Genomic DNA, 23,918 nt, shown 5'->3' on the forward strand with positions numbered 1-23,918 from the left:
CACATTCAACTCATTTGCCACAATCTTATCATGGCCATCTCTCAGCTGTGGTTGGGCCATATGGTGGTGATCATCTCATGGTCACAGTCATCTCATGGCCTTCACATGGTCATGGTCATTTCCTGATCACCATCATCTCATGCTCAGGGTCATCTCACTGTAATGGTCATCTCATGATCATGTCATTGTCACTTCATGGTCACCTCAAGGCCACAGTTGTGCCATGGCCAATCAATGATCATCTCTTGGTCCAAATCATCTCATGGTCAGGGTTGTGGTTGTGTCATGGTCACAGTCAGGGTCATCCCATGGTCATCTCAGGGCTGTGTCACTCATGGTCATTCTCATCTCATGGCCATCTCGTGCTCGTGTCATGGCTGTGGTCATGGCCAGAGAACCTCTCTGAGATCCTGAGCCCTGATTTTGGGACACTCAAGGACCACTGGGGACAATGAGGCCTGGCCTGACCCCTCCCCCCATTGCACTGCCCCTCCAGGAGCCCAATGTGGCCAAACCCTCCTGGGGACACCTTGGACATGGGACATGGAGTGGGAAATGAATCCCGGGGGATGGAGCATGGCTGGCAAGTCCCCATCCTGCTCCTTGTGTCCCCATCCTGCTCCTGGCATCCTCATCCCAGTCCTGGTGTCCCCATCCCTGCTCCCAGTGTCTCCATCTCTGTCCCAGTGACCCCATTCCCATTCCTGGCTCCCAGAGATGAACTGCCAGACACTGGAGGAGGGAACCCGGATTTATTACCCCAAGCAGGATTTATTGCCCAAAGCAGGATAATTTCACACCAAAAGTGAAGCATTGTGAATATTTGTGGTTCTTGCCTTTAAAACATTGGAAAACAGGAAATGGATCCATTAGCAAGAGCTGTGGGGTGGGTGGGAACAGCAGGATGAGCTCTGCTGGCAGCTCTCAGCTTTCCTGGGAAGAGGGAAGGGGCAGGATCCAGCTCCATGGATTGCTCAGGCGGTGATTACTGCCAGGATGAGAGAGGGTCACGGTGTCACCCTGTCCCTGTCCCCATTCCACAGGATGGACCTGGCTGGAGCCCATGGAGAGCAGGAGCTGCTCCAGAATCCTACCTGACCCCACCCCAATCCTGCTCCATCCATCCCACCTGTTCCCAGTCCATCCACTCTGTCCCAACCCTGCTCCATCCATCCCACTCCATTCCGCCCCATCCATACTGCCCCAGTCATTCTCTGGAACCCCAACCGGATCCTGCTTCATTCCATCCCTCCTGATCCCACTCCACAATCCAGCCCAAATCCCACTCTACAATTCCACTTGATCCCACTGTGGACCCTGCTCTGATCCAGAATCCCTCCCTGATCCCAGTCCATCCATCCTGCCCCAATCTCCCTCTGGAATCCCACCCTGATCCTGCTCCGTACCTGTGCTCAAGCCATTGGTTCCCACATCTTTTCCTGCAGAGAGAGAAGATCCATGAGATTCCAGCACGGATCACACACTGGGATTAACCCCAGGACCCATCCTGGGATCCACACAGAGGGGATCCAGAGCTGGATCTGCCATTGGAACTCACCGGCTGCCGGGTTGTATCCATTCCTGTCCCTCCTCCCTGTGGAAACAAAGTGGGATCAGCATCGGTGTCACAGGATTCCTAGAACGGTGCTGGGTGGATCCATGTCCCGACCCCCCTCCCGTGTGTTACCGGATTGGAGCTTCCAGATGCCGAATCCGATGAGGACGATGAGGATGAGGATGGCAGCGATGACAGACACAGCGACCACCATGGAGAGATTCCCACCAGATGTTGGCTCTGGGAAACGCGGGATAGTGAGGAGGGGGAGGGGAATCCCCATTTAGGAATTCCAAATTCCCAATCCCCACATTCCCAGCCTCACCCCAAGCGAAGATCCCGGGCCCTGGCATTCCGGGATGCTCCACCCTGCACCGGTACTGCTCCCGCTCCTCCGGCAGCGCCTCGATCCTGGCCCAGGTGTGGAAGGTGCCGTCGCTGTTGGGAACGATCCCGCCCCACCCCGTCTCCTGATCCAAGGTTTCACCCCCCTTCATCCAGCTGACTGCGATTGTGTTGGGGTAGAATCCGTACACGTGGCAGGACAGGATCAGCGTCCCGTGTTCCTCTCTTCCAGACACGTGGACATCAGGGGGCTCTGGAATGGATAATGGTAATAGACATCCGTGGAATTCCATGGAATGGGACTCGGGCGAGATCTGACCATGGAATTCCCACTGGAGTGGAATGGAGGGGAGATCTGACCACGGAATTCCATGGGAATGGGATGGGGGCAAGATCTGCCCGTGAAATTCCATGGGAATGGGATGGGAGTGAAATCTGACCATGGAATTTCATAGGAATGGCATGGGGGTGAGATCTACCCATGGAATTCCCACAGGAATTACTGTGTTCCCAAGCCCTCCATTCCCAAATCCCAAATCCCCACAGGAATTCTGCTCCCACCTTTGCGCTCCAGCTCCTTCTGCCCGTACCCGACGTATTTCTGGAGCCATTCTGGGCATTCGTGCTTCAGGTAATTCGTCCACCTCTCAGCCACGGTCCCTTCCTCTTCCCAGCGCCTCCTTGTGACCTCAGCAGCGCTGTCAGCCGCCACCCATTTCCCGGATCCCAGGTCAAAGGAGATGAAGTCCCGTCCATCGTAGCTGTGCCGCTCAGATCCACGAACACTCCCATCGGACAGGAGATCACAGCCACGAACTATCAAATTTGTGTGGAGACCTGGGGGGATTGTACCCACAGAGACCCATGGAATTGCATCCCAGCCCCACAGAGCCCCATTCCAGCCCTGTGGAGCCCGAGTCTGATGGAGACCCACAGAGCCTCATTCCAGCCCCTTGGAGCCCCATGAATCCACATCCCAGCCCCATGGATCCACATCCCAGCTCCATGGATCCAATCCCAACCCCACAGGTCCCATCTCAGCCCCATGGATCTACAACTCAACCCCATGGATCCCAACCTGTCCCCACAGATCCCATTCCAGCCCCACTGATCCCATTCCAGCCCCACAGATCCCCCCACTCACCCCTGCTCTGGTTGTATCGCTCCCGCAGTGTCTCCAGGTTCCTGGCATTGATGTGCTGGTTCCCCACACTGATCTGGGTCACACTATCCCAATATTCCTGCTCGGCTCCATCCTTCATCCACTGTGTCAGTGGCTCTGCCTGGCCCCGCTCGCTGTCGTAGCGCACGAAGGGGATCCCATCCAGGTACCCAATATCCATGAACTGGGGGATCCCCGGGCTGGGCTCTGACACTGCCACTTGCAGGTAATGCAGGGAGTGGAGAACTGGGGGGACACGGAGATTTGGGGGGGCTGAGGGGATCATGGATCAATGAAAGGGGAACTGGGAGAGCTGGGAAGGGGTTTGGGGATCCTGGGGCCAAGGAAAGGGTGTGCAGGGTGGGAGAGGTGGGATGGACAGGAAAGGGCCTGCAGGGGGTCCTGGTGTCCAGGAATGGGGGCTCAGGGGGTTTCAGGGTTATGGAAAAGGGGATACAGGGACTGGGAGAGGCAGGATGGGGGCTCCAGGGGATCCCTGTGCCCAGGAAAGGGGTCACAAGGTGGGAGGAACTGGGAATAAGAATCTTGAGGGTCCTTGATGGAGAAGAAAGGGGAGGCTGGGGGCTGAGAAAAGCAGGAATGGGGGTCCAGGGGGTCTCAGGGACAAGGAAAAGAGGGGTCTGGGGACGGGGGAAGGCAGGACAGAGGAAAAAGGGGGTGCAGGGGTGGATTGGTGCTGGATAAGGGGGTGCAGGGGGATCCCACTACCCAGGACTGGAAATTCAGGGCAGTCTTAGAGCCCAGAATCCCCCTTGGAACCTCCACAACCACCCAGAGACCCTCCTGGACCCGCTGGGGATGTCCAGGGATCAGGAAGCAGAACCAGGAGAGCCAGGAAGGGTCCAAGGCTCAAGGAAGGGACTGGGAGAGGCGGGATGGGGGATCCAGGGGGTCCCTGTGCCCACCAAGGGGGGTCCAGGGGACCCCGGTGTTGAGGGCAGCGGGGTCTGGGAGCTGGGAAAGGCAGGAATGGGGCTCCAAGGGGTCCCTGGGGCACGGAAAGGGGGCTCTGGGGCTGGGAGAGGCGGGCGGATCCCGGGGACGCAGCTTGGGAGAAGGGAAAGCGAGACAGGGAAAAGGGGAATTCCAGGAAATGAATCTGGATCCCACTGGATCCTCGCTGGGACCCCCTGGGACCCTCTGGAACCCCTTCCAGGAAGCGCCGGGAATGGAGAACGGGGGGGACGCAGAAATTTGGGTGATCTGGGGGTGCAAAAGCCGAGGAAAAGGGCGGGGCTGGGGTCTGGGATGGGCGGGATGGCCGGGAATAGGGGTGCAGGGGGTCCCAGAGCACTGCCGGGGGTGCGGGGAATCCCAGTCCCGAATTAGGGGGGACAGGGGATCCCCCCGCCGGGGGGGGTCCCAGTGCCCGAAAATGGGGGTTCCGGGGCCGCCGGTGACCAGAAATGGGGATTCAGGGGGTCCCGGTGCTGCCAAAGGGGGCACAGGGTATCCCGGTGCCCGGAAATGGAGATTCAGGGGTGTCCCAGTGCCCAGGAATGGGGGTTCAGGGGATTCTCTACCCGGAATTCGGGGTTCAAGAGGGTCCCCAGTGTCCAGAAATGGGCGCTCAAGGGGTCCCCGTGCTCAGGAATGGGGGCTCAGTGGATTCTCATGCCCGGGAATGGCGGTTCAGGGGGGTTTCCCTGCCCAGGAATGGGGGTACAGGGGGGTCCCGGTACCAGATGAGGGGGTACAGGGGGGTCCCGGTGCTGGGGAAGGGGATGGAGGGAGGTCACAGGACCCAAAATGGGGCTATGAGGGGGTTCCCGTGCCCGGGAATAGAAGTTCAGGGGGGTCACGGTGCCCGGAAATGGAAGTTCAGGCGGGTCCCGGTTTCGGGGTTCCCACTCACCTTTGGTCGCGCCCCCCGGGTTCCCCAGGAGCCCCAAGAGCAGCCCCAGAGCCAGCGCTGGAGCCATGGCGCTGCTCCGCTGCGGCCCCGCCCACAGCCCTGGCCCCGCCCCAACACTGCCCCCGCCCCCAGAGCCGCCTCCGGCCCCGCCATTGGCGCCGCTATTTCCTTCCCGCCAATGGCAGCCCGATCTGTCAGTGACGTCACCGGTCGCCGGGCAGATCCCGGTCTCGCAGGTTGGGACGCGGAAGCGAAAGGGACCGAGGAGGGCGGGAAGGGGGAGGGGACGGGGGAATTCCAGAGGATCCCTCAGGATCCTTCTGGATCCCCGCTGCGACCGCCCTGGAGCTCTCCGAGAAGCACCTGAGACCCCCTGGGACCCCCTTAAGAAAGTGCCGGGAGTGGAGAACTGAGGGGACCCGGAAATTTGGGAGATCTGGGGGTGCAAATGTGAAGGAAAAGGGCGGGTCTGCGGTCTGGGAAGGGCGGGAGGGCCGGGAAGGGGTGCAGGGGGTCCCAGAACGCGTGAGGGGGGGTCCAGGAGGGGTCCCAGTCCCGGATCAGGGGTGCAGGGGAGTCCCCATGCCCAGGAACGGAGATTCAGGGGGTGCCAGGTCAAGGAAAGGGGGCTGAGGGCAATGGAAGTTCCAAGGGGTCCCTGTGCCCAGGAAAGGGGGTGCACGGGACCCGGTGTTGAGGAAGGTGGTGGGTGGGGGCTGGGGAAAGCAGGAGTGGGGGTCCAAGGGGTGCCGCGGTCAAGGAAAAGCGGGGGCTGGGGTGTCTGAGAGGGGGAGGGCCAGGAAAAGGGGGTGCGGGGGGGGGCATTGGGTTCGGGCTGGATGAGGGGGTGCAGAGGGATCCCCGTGCTGGATAAGGGTGTGCAGGGTGGTCCCTGTGCCTGAGAATGGAGGGTTTAGGGGGGTTTCGGTCCCGGATATTGGGGTGCACGGGGGTCCTGGTGCAGCGGAATGGGGGTTCAGGGAGTCCCGGTGCTGCATAAGGGGATACAGTGGGGTCCTGGTGCCCAGGAAATGGGGTTCAGGGAGAGTCCCTTCAGGGAATCGGGGATCAGGGTGTCCTGGTGCCAGATGATGGCCTGGCTGGGATCTGGTGATGAGGAAGGGTTTGCAGGGGTCCCTCTTCACAGGAATGGGGGGCTCGGGGGGTCCTGGAGCAGGGAATGGGGGTTCACGGGGTCCCAGTGCCGGATAATGGGATGCAGTAGGGTCCTGGTGCCCAGAAATGGGGTTCAGGGGGTCTCTGTGCCCCGGAATGCCGGTTCAGGGAATTCCAGGCTCCAGATAAGGGATGCAGGGATTATAGGGGCTGGGGAAGGGGGTACAGGGAGACTCCCAGTGCCCCGAAATTAGCGTTCAAGGCGGTATCTGTGCCCAGGAAGGGGGGTTCGCCTGGAAATGGAAGTTCGGGGGTCCCCATGCCCAGGAATTGCGGTTCAGGGGGGTCCCGGTGCCGGGGCAGTCCCCGGTCCCCGGGCGGGTCCCGGTGCCGCAGCTTGGGAGACGCGAAAGTGACCGGGGCAGCGCGGGGAGGGAGAGGGGACAGAGCAAACCCTGGGAATTCCCCTGAACCCCCCCGGGACCTGCCAGGACATCCCCGCAGGACGCACAGGGGGTGGAGAACTGGGGGCACGCAGAGATTGGGCGGTCTGGGGGCGTCCAAGGGCTGGGAAGCAGAACCGGGAGAGCCGGGAAGGGTCCAAGGTTCAAGGAAGAGACTGGGGGAGGCGGGCTGGGGGATCCAGGGGGTCCCTGTGCCCACCAAAGGGGATCCAGGGGTCCTCGGTGTTGAGGGCAGTGGGGTCTGGGAGCTGGGAGAGGCAGGAATGGGGGTTCAGGGGGTCCCTGGGTCACGGAAAGGGGGCTCTGGGGCTGGGAGAGGCGGGCGGATCCCGGGGACGCAGCTTGGGAGAAGGGAAAGCGAGACGGGAAAAGGGGAATTCCAGGGAATTCATCTGGATCCCACTGGATCCTCGCTGGGACTCACTGGGACCCCCGGGAGACCCTCCGGGAGCCCCTGAACCCCTTCCAGGAAGCGCCGGGAATGGAGAACTGGAGGGACGCAGAAATTTCAGAAATTTGGGAGATCTGAGGGTCCAAAAGCCGAGGAAAGGGGCGGGTCTGGGGTCTGGGAAGGGCGGGATGGGCGGGAATGGGGGTGCAGGGGGTCCCAGAGCACTGACGGGGGGGCGGGGGGATCCCAGTCCCGAATTAGGGGGGGCAGGGGGGTCCCGGTGCTCAAAAATTGGGGTTCAGAGGGTTTTCGTGCCGAGGAATGCGGGTTCAGGGGGAGTTTCCTTCCCGGAATTCCGGGTTTAAGGGGTTCCGGTGCCCGAAAATGAGGGTTCCGGGGGCGCCGGTGTCCAGAAATGGGGGTTCAGGGGGTTCTGGTGCCAGATGAGGGCGAACAAGGGGGTCCCGGTGCTGCCAAAGGGGGCACAGGGGGGTCTGGGTGGCCAGAAATGGGCGCTCAAGGGGGTCCGCGTGCTCAGGAACGGGGGTTCAGGGGGGTTTTCCTGCTCAGAAATGGGGGTACAGGGGGGTCCCGGTGGTGGAGAAGGTGATTGAGGGGGGTCACAGGACCCAAAATGGGGGTTCAGCGGGGTTCCCTGCCCGGGAATGGAGGTTTAGAGGGTTCCCGGTGCCCGGAAATGGAAGTTCAGAGAGTTACCGGTGCCCGGGAATTGCGGTTCAGGGGGGTCCCGGTTTCGGGGGGTCCCGCTCACCTTTGGTCGCACACCCTGGGTTCCCCAAGAGCCCCAGGAGCCCCCAGAGCACCCCCAGCCCCAGCGCTGGCGCCATCGCAGCCGACTCCGATCGCGGCTGTGGCGCAGCTGGAGAGACGCGAAAGCGAAAGTGCCCGAGGGAGCGCGGGGGAGGGGAAAAGGGCGAATTCCAGGGAATTCACCTGGGTCCCCTCCTGGCACCCCTCTGGATCCCTCGGGGATCCGTCTGGGACCCTCCAGGGCCGCGCCCTGCGGGACCCCCGGGCCGGGCTGTGCTGAACTCCCGGCCCTGCGCTCAAACTCTGCCCGGAGCCCGCTGGGCTCGGCCCAAAGCCGGGCAAGCATCGGGAGCAGCGGAGCCAATTTTTCCTGCGGGTGCGGGTCCCACCCCCGGCGGAGCAGGGCTGGGCGCTGGGACCCGATCCCTGATTCCCAATCTCCTTCTCTCCCTCCCTCTGCTGTTCTCTCCCATTCTTCTGGGGGATCATAAATCCCAGAGCGGCCGCAGAGCCCCGTGCCCAGGCCGGGTTTCCCAGCAAAGGGAGGCTGGGGCTGAGGTGCCCCGGGCTGGCCGGGAATGGGGGCCCGGGGGTCCCCGGGGTCCCGGAAACGGGGGATCCAGGGGCTGGGAGAGGAGGATACCCGGGAAAGGGGGTGCAGGGGGTGTTGGTGCAGGATAAGGGGGTGCAGGGGGTGTTGGTGCAGGATAAGGGGGTGCAGGGGGGTCCCAATGCCTGGGAATGGGGTGGGGGGGGCAGAATCTGGGAAACGGCAGCAGCTGCCGGGGAAGGACTGGGACAGACTGGGAAAAGAACCCACTGGAAGCAGAACTGGGGCACCAGGGATCATACTGGGATATACTGGGACCACACTGGGGGCTACTGGGAGCAACTGGGAGCACGCAGGGGACAATTGAGATGTACTGGGAGGGACTGGGAATGGTTTGGATCATCCTGGGACTGACTGGAATCATACTGGCAGTGATCAGGTCTGTAGTAGGGGTGAAGAGGAGAAACTGGAATAATGCAGGGAGCACCTGGGATCATACTGGGAGCAGCTGGCCCATGCTGGGGTCATACTAGGATCATACTGGGACTGATGGGGTCACACTTGGAGTGACTGGCATAGTACTGGGAGTGTCTGGGAGTAACTGGGATCGTACTGGAGGTGACTGGACTTATACTGGGAGCAACTGGGACCACAGCAGGGGCAAATGGCATCGGGTAAGGTGTGACTGGGCTCATACTGAAGTGACCGGGGGCCCCACTGGGCTCTTACTGAGAGGGACTGAGAGTGAAAGGAACCATACAGGGCATGACTGGGACCACTGGGACCGTGTTGGGGGCAACTGCGATCCTACCGGGAGTGATTCTGAACATACTGGGAGTGACCGGGATTATCCAGGGGGTGACCGGGACCCACCGGTGAGGCGGCGGCGGAGCTGGGAGGCGGCCGCAGCGCAGGTGGGAGCCGCGCTGGGTTGTGCGGGGGCTCGGGGCTCGCTGCGGGCCTCGGGGGCGGCAGGGGGCTCAGGCGGGTTCGTTGTGCCGTGTCCGGCCCGTGTTGCCGCTGGCGTGAGGGCGCTGCGGGAGCGGCTGCCCGCGGTCTCCTTGCCGCCGCTGCCTCGGCAGGAGCCGCTGCCGGAGCAGCGCTGGCTCGGCCCGGTTGCTGTGGCTGGGACAGAGGAGGCTGCCCCGTCCCCGGAGGCTGCGCTGGGGCCGCCTCCCAGCTCCGCCGCCGCCTCACCAGGCTCCGGCCGCTGCCGCCCCTCCCGGGCCCGCACGGACGCTCCGATAATGGCGGCTCTGCCGAGCCAGGGGCGCCCTCAGGGCGGCACCGGGGGCCGTGTTTAGCCCGGGTCTGACCAATCAGCGGCCAGAAGCAGAAGGGACGGCAGAATCAGCCAATCGCAGCAAGGGGCGGGCTCTGCACACGGCACGGCCTCGTCTCCCTTTCCCCGAACTCCGGCATTTCCCGGCAGCCGCGGTTGAGGAGCGGGCCTGGCGCTGGGCCCGGCCCGGGCAGGAGGCCAAGGAGCCGCTGCTGCTGCCCCGAACCCCCGAGAGCTCGGCGTGACCGGGCCCTGAGGGCGCTGAGAGCTGGGGTGAGTGCGGGACGGAGGAGGGACCCACCTGCAGCCCCGGCAGGAGCCCAGGCCGGAGCCGGGGATGCTGGAGAGAGGCCAAAACCTCTCTGTCACTTCCCTCCTCCCCTTGGGCAGGGAACGGAGCACGTAAGGAAAGGCTCGAGGGTCTGGGTAAGGATGAGGACAATTCAATCACTGGTAAAGGGCACAACACAATTGTCAGGAAAATTTATCCATAAACATCAGAGATTTATGTCCAAAAAGGAGACAGAGGAGTCCTTTTACTTTATTCGAATAGAGGGAGAGGCCATGGGGCATTCCCCTGGGGTCTCTCCAGTTTTTGGAGGACGCAGCCTCCCTTTTTATCCCAGTTTCCCGGCCGCATTTCCTTTCTCTCTTTCCCCATTGGCTGAGGTACTTGAGAGGTGCAGACTTCCCTGTACACCCGATACTGAAGATTTCCCTCTAATGTATAACCCTCCCTTTTGATTTTTAATTCTTATGGTATTTAGGGTTTTCCCCCATTGTTTCTTTCATCTTTCGAAGTTCAATTTCATTTATCAGCAAACCTAAAGTTTGTTTGTAAAAGCAAATATCTTTTCCCATTCATCAATCAGTGGAATCTTTCCCATTGTTTCTTTTATCTCTCAGTGCTGGTTTGATCTACCAGCAGACCCACAGCCTGTGTGTAAGGACAAAATCCATCATTCCTCTCACACTTGACTTGGGGAAATTAATTGAATTTATTATCAAACATAGCAGGGCAAGAGAATGAGAACTGAAATAATTCCTACGCAAATATACTCCCCCCACCTCTCTCTCCTTCCCGGGCTTAAATCCATCCTGCATTCTCTCCCTTCTCCACATCCAGAGGCGCAGGGGACGGGGGTCACAGCCCGGTCATGTCCCAGCCTCCCCTCAGGGACAGGAATCCTCGTCCTGCTCCAGCCTGGGGTCCCTCCCACGGGACACGGTCCCTCGGGAACGGGCTGCTCCACGAGGATCCCCCCGGGCTCACAGGTGCCGCCAGGAGCCGCTTCCATGGCTCTGCAGGGGCTTCCCAGGGGCTCGGGGCCTCTCTCGGGCATCCCCTGCCCGCGGTCTCCTTGCGGCCGCTGCCTCGGCAGGAGCCGCTGCCGGAGCAGCGCTGGCTCGGCCCGGTTCCTGTGGCTGGGACAGAGGCGGCTGCCCCGTGCCCGGGGCTGTGCGGGGAAATTGACGTGGCCGGAGGTTTCTGTGCCCGGAGGAGACAGAGGAGTCCTGTACAAGTGACTTTATTGCTGAGCAGAGGGAGAGGCCATGGCGCATTTGCCGTGCCCTCTCTGCCATTGTTGTAGTTCGCAGCCTCCTTTTTATCCTCATTTTCCCGGCCTCATCGCCCTCTCCCTTTGCCCACTGGCTGAGGTACTTGGAAGGTTCAGACTTCCCGATCCACCAACTGCATGTCCTCGTTAATGTGCATTCCCACTTTTGTAGAACAGCCGATATTCATGGCTGTGTTAAGTCTTTGTTCTTCTGGAAGTTCAGGAATTTAGCGGGACTTTCTGTGAGCAGCAGTCCGTGTCAATTTCTAACATTTTCTGAAACTGATGGTTTCTCCTGTTACTTCCTTATATACAAGTCCCTGACCCTATCTTCAAGCAGATTCACTCCTTGACTCTGTTTTTTGTTCCTGAGTTTTGTTTTGTTTTTGGGATTATTCTCAGTGTCCTCATTCCCTGTCCTTCTGTAGCCGTTTCTGGATCAGGAGGCCTGGCTGCCACGTGCATCCCCTCACTCACCTGCTGAATGAGCTGCACTCTCAAGGTGTGGAGCATGGTAAAAAGATGAGAGTTGCTGTAGCACAGGAGAGCAGAAACAGCATTCGTTTAACCCATGGTCTGCCAGGGAGCCACAAAACCGTGTCCCATTCCCTCCTTTCCACGTTTGCATTGGTGCATGAGCTGCTTTCTTGTTTCCTTTGTTATCTGTTTCACCACTTTTCCTTTGTCATCTTTTTGCAAACAGCTGTTGGAGTCATTGAATTTTCCACAAACTCCTCTTTTTTCTGCTAACAGATGATCTGATCCCATCCCATGGTGAAATGTTGTGTTCCTCATTTCAGTGGATTGCTCAGCAGGAAGGTCAGGAGCTGGAGCTGTCTGGTTGGTTATTCCCAGGGCAGCTTGTAATCTAATGATGCCATTGAAATGAGGAATGGGTTCTGTGGCTCCTGATATGAATTGGTTTGGGTTCCCAGGGGCTGGTGCATGGTGTTGTAGGATTTGTTCTGGTGGGCGTTGATGTTTTTCGCATTGTTTGCACTGCATCAATTGGCCGATTTTTTTTTGTAATTTAAACATCAAATACTTGGATTCTCAGCTGCTTTCCTGAACTTGTGGTAGCAACAGCCGCCGTGCTGTAATGCACCCTATGTAACACTGACAGTATCAGCCGATGTTGGAGTGGGCAGAGGGATGATTCCCCCCATTTATTTATAGTGAAGTTTTCCCAACATTCTCCATTTGCTGTTTCCCTTTGCAGCTTCGCCCGTTTCTGTTACAGGGTCAGATATCCTCACCCTGGGCTCTGCCTTGAGCTGTGCAAATTCCATCAGGGCAAGCAGGCAGAGCTTGGGGTGAGGGGCAGAGGGAATCAGCCCAACTCCTGCCCCAGGCAAGAGACCCAGGTACATTGTCCAGGCTTTGCCCAGCAGGGTTCATTTGCATTTCTAAAGCTCCTCTGCGGGCTGCCTGCAATGAAGCAATGAAGCTTCTCTTCCGGGGCGTGACTCACATATGCCTCCCCCCCCCCCCTCCCCCCCGCCCACAAAAGCCAGGGTTTGGGGTATTTTTAATTTTTAGTGGTTTTTTTGAAGAGTGTTCTATTAACTGTTAATCAGTTAAAGGGTCACCTTTAAAGGTCTTCTAGTTTTGCAAAATGCAGCCTGAAGGTCAACACCAGAAAACCCAGACCAAAATTTTGCAATTCCAACAACCACACAAACACATGAGAAAAAGAATCCAAAGCAATAAAGATTTTTTCTACTTCTTCTGCAGAGAATAAAAAATGATTCTCACACCCCTGGCCCAAACCTAACTGACAATATCAAAGTAGCATTAATTAGAAACAACATTCTCATGGTGTAATCTTATTCCAGCCAGCCCAGTGTGTGAGTGTAACTGAGCCCCAGAGTGGAATTGTGCCGTGTTGTTCCCCAGCAGCTGTGGCAGTGCAGGCCGAGACAGACATTTGACACAGAGGTACAACAGAACTGGCCTCTGTATCACCTTTTATAAAATTAATTGGCGTTCCCAGTTTAGGAATCAAATCCCTTGCCAGTAAATCATGATAACAATTAGGAACAAATAAAAATTCATGCATTTCAAATCCATCTCCCAGATCTGCTAACAGTGGTTGAATAAAATCACTCCTCTTTTCCACGTATCCCCTCACTAATCAAACATATTTCTAGCATTTTTTCCGCCTTGGGTCTAACATTCAGAGTGGATTGAGAGGCCCCTGTGTCCATCAGGAGAGGCCTCCTCTCAATGCAGACCCACCTGAATGTTCTCAAGGGCTCCAGTGTGGAGGGTCCCTGGTGTGATGGGAGCTGTGACAGCCCTGCCAATCCATGTCCATCAAGGGGTGGACTTGCTGGTCCTGAGGGTGCTGCTGTCTGTGCTTGCAGTGTCCTTGTGCCCTGCAGCTGGAGCCCTGATTCCTTGCCAGGGGCTGTTTGGGTGGGCTGTCCCCTGCCGAGGAGGGCAATGCCTCTGCCGGGTGCTTGTGGCCGAGCCCGTGCCCTGGGTGCTGGGGCCCCCTTGGGCCCTGGGGTTGATCCCTCAGGGGCTGTAGGAGCTCTGCCCTGGCCTTTGCCTTCAGCTTGGCCTTTTGCTGCTCCCTTCTTGCACTCACCTGCTGGGCCTTTGTGCCCAAGTGCTGCAGGGCCTTCTTCTGCCCCTCCTGCAGCCCCCCTCAGTGCCTGTGGGTGCTCATCCTTTGACAGCTGCTGAGCTTTCTGCGAAATCATTTGTATCTCCAGTAACCCTAACAAAATCCTTAAAAGCCAATCTCCATGCTAAAATGTATAATCCACATTTCCCAGGTGTTCCTTGCTCCTCGTCCCTGTGCTCAGGGTGCCCTCCCCAGCCCGTATCCCAGAGCCGCTCCCTGTCCTGCCGCAGTGTCCAAAGGCGCCCCCCCGGCGGGCAGGGCCGGCAGCTCCACGGGGCCGGGCAGCGGCCGGGGCGTCCCGCAGCCTCCTGGGGGCCGGGGGCCACTGCCGGCCCTGCCCGGGGCTGGTGGGGTCAGGCAGCGCCCGGCGCTGAGCCCCGGCTGCCCCACAGCCCCGGCCCGGCCCCGCAGCTCCCCCCAGGCCCCCAGCCCGTGCTCCCGGTCCCGCACCTCTGCGCCCGGTGCTGCCGCTGCCCCCCACAGAGAAACCCCCTGAAACCCTGACCTCCTTGTTTTCCTCTCCGGGAAACCGGGGATACAAATGATCAGCTGGCAAATGTTGAGACTAAGACCCTGCTGAAAAACATCCCAATCCTCAGTATTTTTCTCTTCCTCCTCTTTTTCATCATCCTTTTCCTTCCCACATAGATTCCTCCTGCTGCTTCCTGCCTTAACCATATTCCTGCACACTCCCCTTCACCCAGTCTCTTCCCAGCACACCAATGCCATCCATCCCCTATTGTCCAAATCCCTTCTCCACTTCTCTTATTGCCCCCCTGGGTGTCCAAGTCCTTAATTACCTCTGGGTGAATGTGCAAACTCCGTCAACCTTCTCCCAAGGGACCCTTCAGAGATATTTTGGGATCATCATCCCTTTGGCACAGGACCCCTTCTTGGCTTTCCCTTTTCTGTCTCCATGGGTGCCCTGCCATGCTCACTCCCCAAAGATCCCAGTGCACTCACTGATGAGATTTTCAGTGCTCTCTCCCTGCTGACTCTTCACAGCCCCCCTGATGTGTCACTCGTCTGTCTCCTGGTCACTCTCAGGTACCCAATCAGTCCCCGGTGCTGCCGCCCCCAAGGGGGCCGATCACCCAAACTGGGTGAGGCACCTTCAGCTGCACTCACTGCCCGCTGCCCCAGACGGTGGAAGGAATTCCAGACGAGTCCCAAGGTGTGTGGAAAAATTGACGTCACCAGAGGATTCTGTCCACAAAGCAGACAGAGGAGTCCTGTAAAAGTAATTTCATTCCTAGAAAAATGGGAATGGCCATGAGACATTTCCCACGGGGTCTGTCCAGTTCTTGGAGGACACAGCTGCCTTTTCATCCTAATTTTCCTGGCCACATCTCCCTTTCCCTTTCTGCATTGGCTGTAGTGCTTGAGAAGTACAGACTTCCCAATCCACCTACCACATACCCCCTTAATATGCTCCCCACTTTTATATAGTAAACGATATTCATGACTCTGTAAAGTCTTTGTTCTTCTTCTCGAAGTTAATGAATTTGGCAGGACCTTGGCTGAGCAGCAGTCTGTGTCATCAATTAAGAACATTTTCTGAAACTGATGGCTTCTCCTGTCACTTTCTTGTCTCCAAGTCCCTGGCCCTATCTTTAATCAGATTCACAGCATCTGATTGTAAAGACACTTTCCTCTTCTTCCTTTCATGGGGATCCCGCGTTTGTGGGACATCCCCCCTGGAGCAGGGTGTCCCCGCCTTGCTGCAGCCCCAGCCCTCAGGCAGCGCTCAGCCAATCAGAGCACGCGGCTCTGATGACTCATCAGTTGCCAGGCAGACCCGCAGCTCTCAGCGTTCCCCACCTGCGCCCCGCCCCCCCTCGGCCCCAGCGCCCCCCGCGAGCGGAATTTGGGGAGGTGGGAGTGGGGCAGCGCCAAGGCCGGGCCCCCCCGCGCTGTCCTGGCGGGAGCGGCTGCAGTGGGGACCGAGTGCGGGTGGGAGCGGCCGAGAGCCCAGCGCTGCCCCAGCCCGACCTGCCCCAGCTCCATCCCTGCCCCTGCCGTGGGATGCTGTGGGTTTGAGGGCAAGAGGGAACCGGCAGCGGGTGCTGGGCCTGGGGCAGGAGGAGAAGGGAAGGAGAAGCAGGGTTGAGGAACAAAAAAGGAGAAGGAGGGATTGTGCAGGAGAAGGACGAATAGCAGGAGGAAGAGGAGGAATAGCAGGAGGAAGAGGAGTGTGAGGAAGAGTGGGGACACAGGAGGAGGAACAGGAAGAGGAAGCAGCACAAGGTTCCACCTCTCCCTGTATCTGCAGCCTCTGACCCCAGCCCCAGGAGCGTTGCCCCCCCCACATGCAGCAGGTGACCGGGGATTGGGATCCACGATTTTCCCAGGGGTGAATCTTGGTGTTTCTGAGCTTTATTGGGCTAATTGTTGGTGCTTTGTTTTTTTGTGGGGGCTGAATCTTTATATTTGGAGGGGGGTTTTGCTGGATCTTGATGTTTGGGAAGTTTTTGATCTGTGTCTTGATGTTTGGAGGACTTTTGTGCTGAATCGTGGTGTTTTCGAGGTTCTTAGAGACACAAGATGCCCAATGACTTAATGAGATGAACTTGGGCAAGGAGGAACTCCCAGTCCAAGGCACTCTCATCTTGTTTTTTCTCCAAACCAGGATTTTTCATGCCCAGGGAGTGTCTGGATGGAGGAGGAGGAAAAGCCCTGGAGATTCCGCACGAGGAGGGGCTGCAAACCCAGCCCAGGGAGCTGCAGGGAGGAAAGAGCCCCCCTGAGCCAGGAAGGCGGCCGGAGATCCAGCCAGAGCTCAGAGCTGGTGGAGAAGCCTCATGGCAGGGAGAAGCCCCACAAATGCTTGGAATGTGGGAAGGAGCTTAGATCTGATCCAGCACCAGGTGATCCACACTGGGGAGCAGCCCTATGAGTGTGAGGAATGTGGGAAGCGTTTCAGCTGGAGCTCCAGCCTGAGGCGGCACCAGGTGATCCACACTGGGGAGAGGCCCTTTGAGTGTGAGGAGTGTGGGAAGAGCTTCAGCCACAGCTCTGTCCTGATCCAACACCAGAGGATCCACACTGGGGAAAAGCCCTTTGAGTGTGGGGAATGTGGGAAGAGCTTCAGGCAGAGGGGCCAACTGATGCAACACAAGATGATCCACACTGGAGACCGGCCTTACGAGTGTGGGGAATGTGGGATGAGCTTCTGCCAGAAGGGGAGGCTGATGCAACACCACAGGATCCACACTGGGGGAAAGCCCTATGAGTGTGTGGAATGTGGGAAGAGCTTTGGATACAGCTCTGGCCTGAGGAAACATGAGAGGATCCACACTGGGGAAAAACCCTATGAGTGTGGGGAGTGTGGGAAGAGCTTCAGCACTTCAAGTGCCAGCTGACGGAACACCAGAAGATCCACACTGGGGAAAAGCCCTACAAGTGTGGGGAATGTGGGAGGAGCTTCAGAGGAAGCTCGGCATTGATTCGGCACCAGGTGATCCACACTGGGGAACGGCCCTACACCTGCTTGGAATGTGGGAAGAGCTATGGGTGGCACTCGGACCTGAGAAAACACCAGTGCACCCACACTGTGGAGAAGCCCTACGAGTGTCCTGAGTGTGGGAAGAGGTTTCACAGGAGCTCCGATCTTCTCAAACATGAGCGGAGTCACACCGAGGAGAGGCCCTTCCGCTGCCCCGACTGCGGGAAGGGCTTCAAGCAAAACTCCCCCCTCACCCTGCACCGGCGCATCCACACTGGGGAGAGGCCCTACGACTGTGGGGAGTGTGGGATGAGATTCTCATTGAGCTCAACTTTCACCCGACACCAACGGAGGCGCCACTAAGGGAAGCCCTGTGAGTGCCCCAAATGTGGGAAGAGCTTTGTGCGCTGCTCCAGCTCCATCCTCCATGAGAGGATCTGCATCGGATGATCCCCAGTGACCCCCGTTGGGCAGAGCCCTGATGATCCATGGTCCTGGTGATCCAAGTTGGAAGGCATCTGGCTGGGGGGCTCCACATCTTCCTGGTTCTCTGAGGATACCTAGATAAACCCAGAGGCAGGAACATCCATCAGGACGCAGGTCTACAATGGGGATTCCTTGGGAAGAGCAGATTTGTCGAATTTCAACCCCATAAAATCTTTTGTATTTAATCCTATCTTCTGGTGACATCAAGGAGTACTGAATGGTCCCTTGTCGGGTTTGGCTGTCTGTCTCTGCCCAGACACGGGTAGTGTGGTTCTTGGGTGGCACGCGTTTTAAAGGACGAGTCTGGACTCTTCAGCTTTTCGATCTTCGGGTTGTTTATTATTTCTTATCTACAAAATTTTCTGTCTGCCCAACAGAGGTCTGATCTGCAAGCAGTCACAGGCACTCTCTGACCACCCACGGGGCGGTCATGTCTTTTTATACTAATATCTACGTACATAATATTTACCCTTATTTCCCAATGCTTTTCACCCATGTTAGCAAGTGCACCTTCACCATAAACCAGTCCCCAAGTGCCAACATCACCACAGGAGATGGAGGACAAGAAGAAGAAAGAAGAAGGACGAGACACGCCCTGATCCCTCCATCTTGTCTCCTTAACCCCCCTGTACCAAAAACCTTAAAGTCTATATTTCACCCTCTAAATGTGTCCTTTTACACCTTTTACTCTAAAGTGATTCTCTTGTCCTCAAACTCTTGTTATTTCTGTGGATGGATCAAAATCAAGCCACCAGACACTTCTGGCAACATTCCAGGATTTTCGAGACCCCCAAGGGTTCTCCTGGCATCTCTGGACATCAGGAACGATGTGCTGAGATCCCACAGTCCCTCAGGTATATTCCGGGTTGACTATTTGGTGCTTGTATCCCCAGTCTGTTCTGTTTATGCTGAATAATAAGTTTTACACCTTCAAGACCTGTCCTGAGAGTGAAGGGGTAGAGAAGCAGCATGCAGTTTGTTTTCAGAAACTGCACTCGCTCCTCCACATTCCTGCTCTGGAACTGTGTTGTCTGCAGATGGACAGACAGCGGGACAGAGCTCTCCTTTGCTTTTAGTTAGTTTTAGCTAGCTGAACCAAACAAGTTCCTGAACTGTGGTGTTTTTTTCCCTTTTCTTTGAACCTGTTTAAACCTGCTCTGGCCTGAACACCAGAAGAGCACGGGCAGCTCACACCTGTGGCCCACCAGGCCGGGCCTGGGCCGCGGCATTTCCAGCACCAGAGGGACTGATAAGGGACTGAGTGAGCTGAGCTACAGCCCACAGAGGGACTTGGTGAGTTTGTCTCTCTTTTAGAGCAGCAAGAGGTTTTACTGTTTTGTTATCTTTATTGAAAGATAAAAATATCCATTCCAGAATATGCAGTTGATCTTCCCAGTTATCACTCCACTAACACAGTATTCCACACGGTGTTTAACGGTCCTTCAAAATAAACACTTGAACACCAACATAGGTATCTATTCTGTTAACAAATGTGTGTGCTAAGGCTAATTCAATTTCTTCTAGGGTCTTTGCTGCTGGGGTCAATTGCCTCTCATCAGTAGAGGAGGTGGTGCCTGACAGCAAATCATGCAATAGTTGCATCTGATGATTAGTTATGCCTAAATATGATCTAATCCAACCTATTAAACCAACCAATTTCTGTACATCAGTAGCAGTTTTAACATCAATGTCTAACTTCACAGGTTGAGGCATAACTTGAGTGTTAGTCACTAACATACCAGTATTTCCAAGGCATGTGTTCCTGCACTTTCTCGGGCAATGATCAGACCAAAAGCTTTCAAATTTGTCACAGCACATTGTTTAAGAGCTGATAACTGTTGTTTGTTACCAGATGCCAACAAGATATCATCCATGTAATGATAACAGTAGCAGTTATTAAATTGCTCCTGCACTTTTGACAAGACCTGTGCCACAAACCATTAACAAATAGTTGGCGAATTTTTCATGTCTTGGGGAAGTACCCTCCATTGATATCTTTTATTGGGTTCAGGGTTCAGCATGATTATGGAAGGCAGAGTAAAAGCAAATTTTTCTTTGTCTTGCTCAGCCAATGGAATAGTGAAGAAACAATCTTTCAAACCAATGACAACATTTGCCATTCCTGTGGAATCATTGTAGGTGTAGGAAGGCCTGGTTGTAAAGCTCCCATTGTTGCCATTACAGCATTTATCTGCTGTAAATCATGTAAAAGTCTCCATTTTCCTGATTTCTTTTTTATTACAAAAACAGGGGTATTCCAGGAATATTTCAATATTTCCTGCTTGCAATTGTTCTGTGACTAATTCTTGCAGGGCAGTAAGCTTTTCGGTAGTAAGGGGCCACTGGTCAACCCAGACAGGTTTATCTGTCAAGCATATCAAGGCTACAACTGGACGTTCATTGCCCTGTATCACAGTGGCCCCCATTAAAAATCCGTAGTAATTTTGACACCCCATTGAGATAAACAATGTCGTCCCCACAAACTTTGAGGAGCATCGGCAACATAGGGTCTGATGTTAGCTTGTTGGCCATCAGGATGTTTCACATTAATTACAATGGCTGACAGGCCACCTGTTGTAGCACCACCCAACCCCAGAAGTCCAAAACTTGCATGAGTGAGAGGCCACGATTGAGGCCAGCAAAGTCATGAGAGTATTGTGACATCTGCTCCAGTGTCAATCAAACCTGTTACTGATATGGTTCCTGGATGACATCCACTGGCAGTGAGGATGCATGTCTTTTCTGGATGGTTCTCCATAAATTTCTCAGCCCAGAACACTTGAGGTACTCCTGTCAATCCAAAACTTCCTGTGCCGTGACTTTGGTCCACTGTATTTGGAACAGAACTCACAAAAGGTACAAGTTGAGCAATGCAAGTTCCTTTCTGAATAGTGACAGGAGGGTCATAAATGGGTACTATAGCATGAATCTGTCCTAAATAATTAGCATCAATAAGCCCTAGATGCACATGAATACCTCTAAGTGTAGTTCTTGATCTTCCCATCAAAAACGCACTCAATCCCCGTCCTATCGGACCATAGGAATCGAGGGGCACTTTGCACATTTCTTTTGTCAGAATGGTTACTGTGTCAGCGGTGGGTATATCAATCCCTGCAGACCCACTTGTTGCCCCTGAGTATTGTTCACAAATGTTTAGCTTTGCAGTGCTGGGGAGGCCCATATTTGCTGCTGTGGTTGTTGGGGTATTTGTTTTCCCACATGCCCATTCGCGCTCTTCTTCCTGTTTCCCTGCAATAGCTGACCATTTGCATGATATTTACTCCTGCATTGTTTAGCATAGTGCCCAAATTTAGCACAGCAATGGCACACAACATTGCTGTATGCGCTTGGCTTAGATGTTATTTTCTGGGTATTACACTGTGCCCTTACGTGCCCTTGCTGTCCACAATTATAGCATTTCGATGAAGGTCTTAGAACTGCAGCAAGAGCTGCTATTTTATGCTCTACTGAACCAACTTTTGAGCAAGCAGTAATCATTTCAGGCAATGCTGGTTCCCCAGGTAAAGTGCCAATAATCTTTCTGCAGCCTGAGTTTGCATTTTCTTTAGCCAAATGTATACAGAATTTGTGTTGCAAAGATTCATCATCTACCTGTTTTTCAATAGCTGCAGCAAGCTCTTCCACAAATTGCAAAAATGGTTCTCTCATCTCTTGTTGTATAGTACCATATCTCTGTTTTGGAGCTGCCATTTCCATTGATTTAATTAAAGCATTCACGCCTATTTGCTGAGCTTGTGCCAAAATTGAAGGATCCCACCTTGCCTGTGAATCTGGGTTAGCAAAAGGCCCAGTGCCCAGTAGGGCATCAACACCCACAGCATGATGAGGGTCGTGTTGAGGCAACTGCATATTTGTTACAGCTGTCTGCTCAGCCACTCGCCTCCAAGTGTCTTGAAATACACCGTATTGTATTGGCTGGAATGAAATAGTAGCAATATGCATGATGTCATAACGTGCAAGCATAACTGCATTAATTACACATATTAATTGCATTACCTCTGAGGAATTAATGCCATACTGAGCCACTTTCGATTGGAGATTTTGCACAACTTTCCAGGCAAAGACGTGATGACTGTCATCCTGCCCTGTTCCAGGAGCTGCTTTAAAACCTGGAAAAGCCATAGATAGGGTTATCACAGGCAACATTTGCATTAGCACTGTTCTCCTGAGGTACTCTTGGAGCACCTAACCTTTCTATCATGTTCCAATTCTTTTCTTCAGCTGCTTTCTTCCTAACAAATTCCCAAAATTCCTGAGGCTGTTGAGGAAGCCCAGTTACTTGACATGGGGGCAAAGTCCATGGGGCAATAAGGCTGGAGCTATTAGAAGGTGAACTGTCATCAGTTCCCTGTCCCAACTCAGGTGTTACTGCGGGCGACTCATCACTTCATTTGCTGTCGCTGTCACTGTCAGGTAACGGAGGATACGACCTTGGCGATTGTTCATGCAGCTCAGAGGGGAGCGAGGGGGCAGATGGCTGGGCTAGAGCAGAGGGAAGCAGGGGCAGACGGCTGGGTTTCTCTCTCTGCTAAAGACATTTCAGCTACCTGGTGCAGTGGTGTGGTGTATACAGGCACCATTGCGAGCTGCTGCGCAGCTGTGACATAAAGAGGTTTAGGAGTCTGAGAAGGAGATACTATGGCAGTTTGCCCAGAAGCTTTGGCAGCTTTCCCAGAAGCTTTGGCATCCAGCCCAGAAGCTCTGGCAGCTTTCTTGGAAGCTTTGGTAGTCTGCCTGGTAACTTGCATGGCACCTGCACCTTCTTCAAGGATAGATTCACCAAGTTCCCCATCAGAGGCCCCCTCTGCCTCATCCCCCTTGTCAATTTCTGTTATCAACACTGATTCTTCATCTGCGTCCTGCTCTGTTTGTTCTCGCTCTGTTTTCCATTCCTTTAATGCCTCAAAAAGCGATCCCCAGGTAACAGCTAGATCGACAACAGTTTTATCTCCTACTCAGATGACTTCCCACAGTCTGTCCCCGTCTTTTTCCCATGCTTTAACACTAAATGCTGTGTCAGGATCAGTGCCAAAATCCTGTGATTTAGCCCACAGCAATATACTACGAAGGGCATAGTCTGAAGTATTAATTCCCTTATTTCTTAACAAAACTTTCCATGTAGCCAAAACAGTCTCTACTTCATTAGATAAATTATTTCCCATTATTACTAGTTGGTGGCTCACCTACTTCCAGGTGTCTTGATAGGAGAAAATCAGGTCTGGACTTCCCTGTGGCTTCCACCCGCCATTCTCAGCTGCACCAACGCCACCTCCCCCACTACATCCCAGTGAGTCATGGCTGCCAGTCTCTAGGTGCCCGTTTGGGTCCAGATCAAGTATGTTCTTAAGGGTGTTGAATCACGTTGGGGTTACCAGATGTTGCTGTCAAGGCAGTCATGACACAAGGCAGAGACCACAAGCAGTCTCAGATGGCAACTCTTTATTATCGAACATGGCTGACCTTTTATACCCTTTCTAGTTGTTTATATTTCTTCTACCCTAACTATTGGCCACAATAAATCAACATAATATCATTGGGGATAAGTTACAGTGACTTCAACTAACTTTCTAAAAATACTTCATCCAGCTGCAAAGTTCTCTTATCTTTCTTCAATTCCTTACTTTTCTTGGTCTCCTTAGTTACAGCCTTGGAGAGAATCCTTATCAACTTCTTGCTTCTTACCTTTCTTCTCACTCCTTTAGCTAACAGGCCCGCTGTTGGCCCCTTCCACACAAAGGCATTTGCTATACCAGCCCCCACAGTAAGGTTCATTAGTAACGGTTGCCCTATGCTGAAGGCACACAGGTGGTTACATGCCTCTATCATTTACAGCAGGGTGGGTTCCTCCTTAGACAAGGACTTCAGAAGTTTTTTACAATTCTCATTACGATTTTCAGCCGCTAATTTTGAAAGCAACACCTCTCTGGCAATGTCATTCTCAATTTCTCTTTTAAGAGCTTGTTTCAAGCAGCCATTGAATTGCATATAAGGCTCCACCAGTCCTTGCTTTACATAAGTAAATACTTTTTGGGGGGATCACAGCATCAGGAACCTTTAAAAATGTGCTATGCACAGCTTCAGTAATACCCTCAAGGGCCTCACTAGGAATGTGGGTGTGCCCAACAGGGTCTGAGTGGCTTCCTTCTCCGGCCAGGTGGTCAGTCATGAGGGCTGCAATATTCTGGTTTGCATGTCCCACAAATTTCACAAGCAAAGCTTCAAACCCCTTTTTCCACGGAGCATCTGTGGAGGCCGGTGGGCCT

At 55.0% G+C, this 23,918-nt stretch overlaps 1 protein-coding gene and 1 pseudogene across 2 annotated transcripts; one reads left to right on the forward strand and one right to left on the reverse strand.

The window, feature by feature from the left end:
- The window catches only part of LOC136570615 (zinc finger protein 850-like), a 194,458-nt pseudogene extending 174,940 nt beyond the window's left edge, over positions 1 to 19,518 (forward strand).
- LOC136570657 (class I histocompatibility antigen, F10 alpha chain-like) lies at positions 738 to 7,761 on the reverse strand. 2 transcript variants are annotated; one of them, XM_066571121.1, is made up of 8 exons: positions 7,682 to 7,761; positions 3,045 to 3,308; positions 2,462 to 2,737; positions 1,881 to 2,153; positions 1,688 to 1,795; positions 1,559 to 1,594; positions 1,407 to 1,439; positions 738 to 988 (listed from the first exon to the last, which is right to left on the reverse strand). In XM_066571121.1, the coding sequence occupies exons 1-8, from the start codon at positions 7,755 to 7,757 to the stop codon at positions 975 to 977; spliced, it is 1,080 nt and encodes a 359-aa protein (XP_066427218.1). In that variant the 5' UTR covers positions 7,758 to 7,761; the 3' UTR covers positions 738 to 974. The 2 variants fall into 2 exon arrangements, with proteins under 2 accessions (XP_066427218.1, XP_066427220.1); XM_066571123.1 differs by lacking the exon at positions 7,682 to 7,761 and adding an exon at positions 4,939 to 5,028.
- Positions 19,519 to 23,918: the final 4,400 nt, after the last annotated feature.

The sequence above is a fragment of the Molothrus aeneus genome, unplaced genomic scaffold (assembly GCF_037042795.1).
Source record: "Molothrus aeneus isolate 106 unplaced genomic scaffold, BPBGC_Maene_1.0 scaffold_35, whole genome shotgun sequence".
Lineage (NCBI taxonomy): Eukaryota > Metazoa > Chordata > Aves > Passeriformes > Icteridae > Molothrus > Molothrus aeneus.

Coding starts and splice junctions, on each gene's coding strand:
- LOC136570657 (XM_066571121.1), bottom strand. CDS start 7,757: ATGGCGCCAGCGCTGGGGCTGGGGGTGCTCTGGGGGCTCCTGGGGCTC. Junction 3,309..7,681: donor CCCAGGGTGTGCGACCAAAG/GTGAGCGGGACC, acceptor GTGTCCCCCCAG/TTCTCCACTCCCTGCATTAC. Junction 1,595..1,687: donor CATCTGGAAGCTCCAATCCG/GTAACACACGGG, acceptor TTGTTTCCACAG/GGAGGAGGGACAGGAATGGA.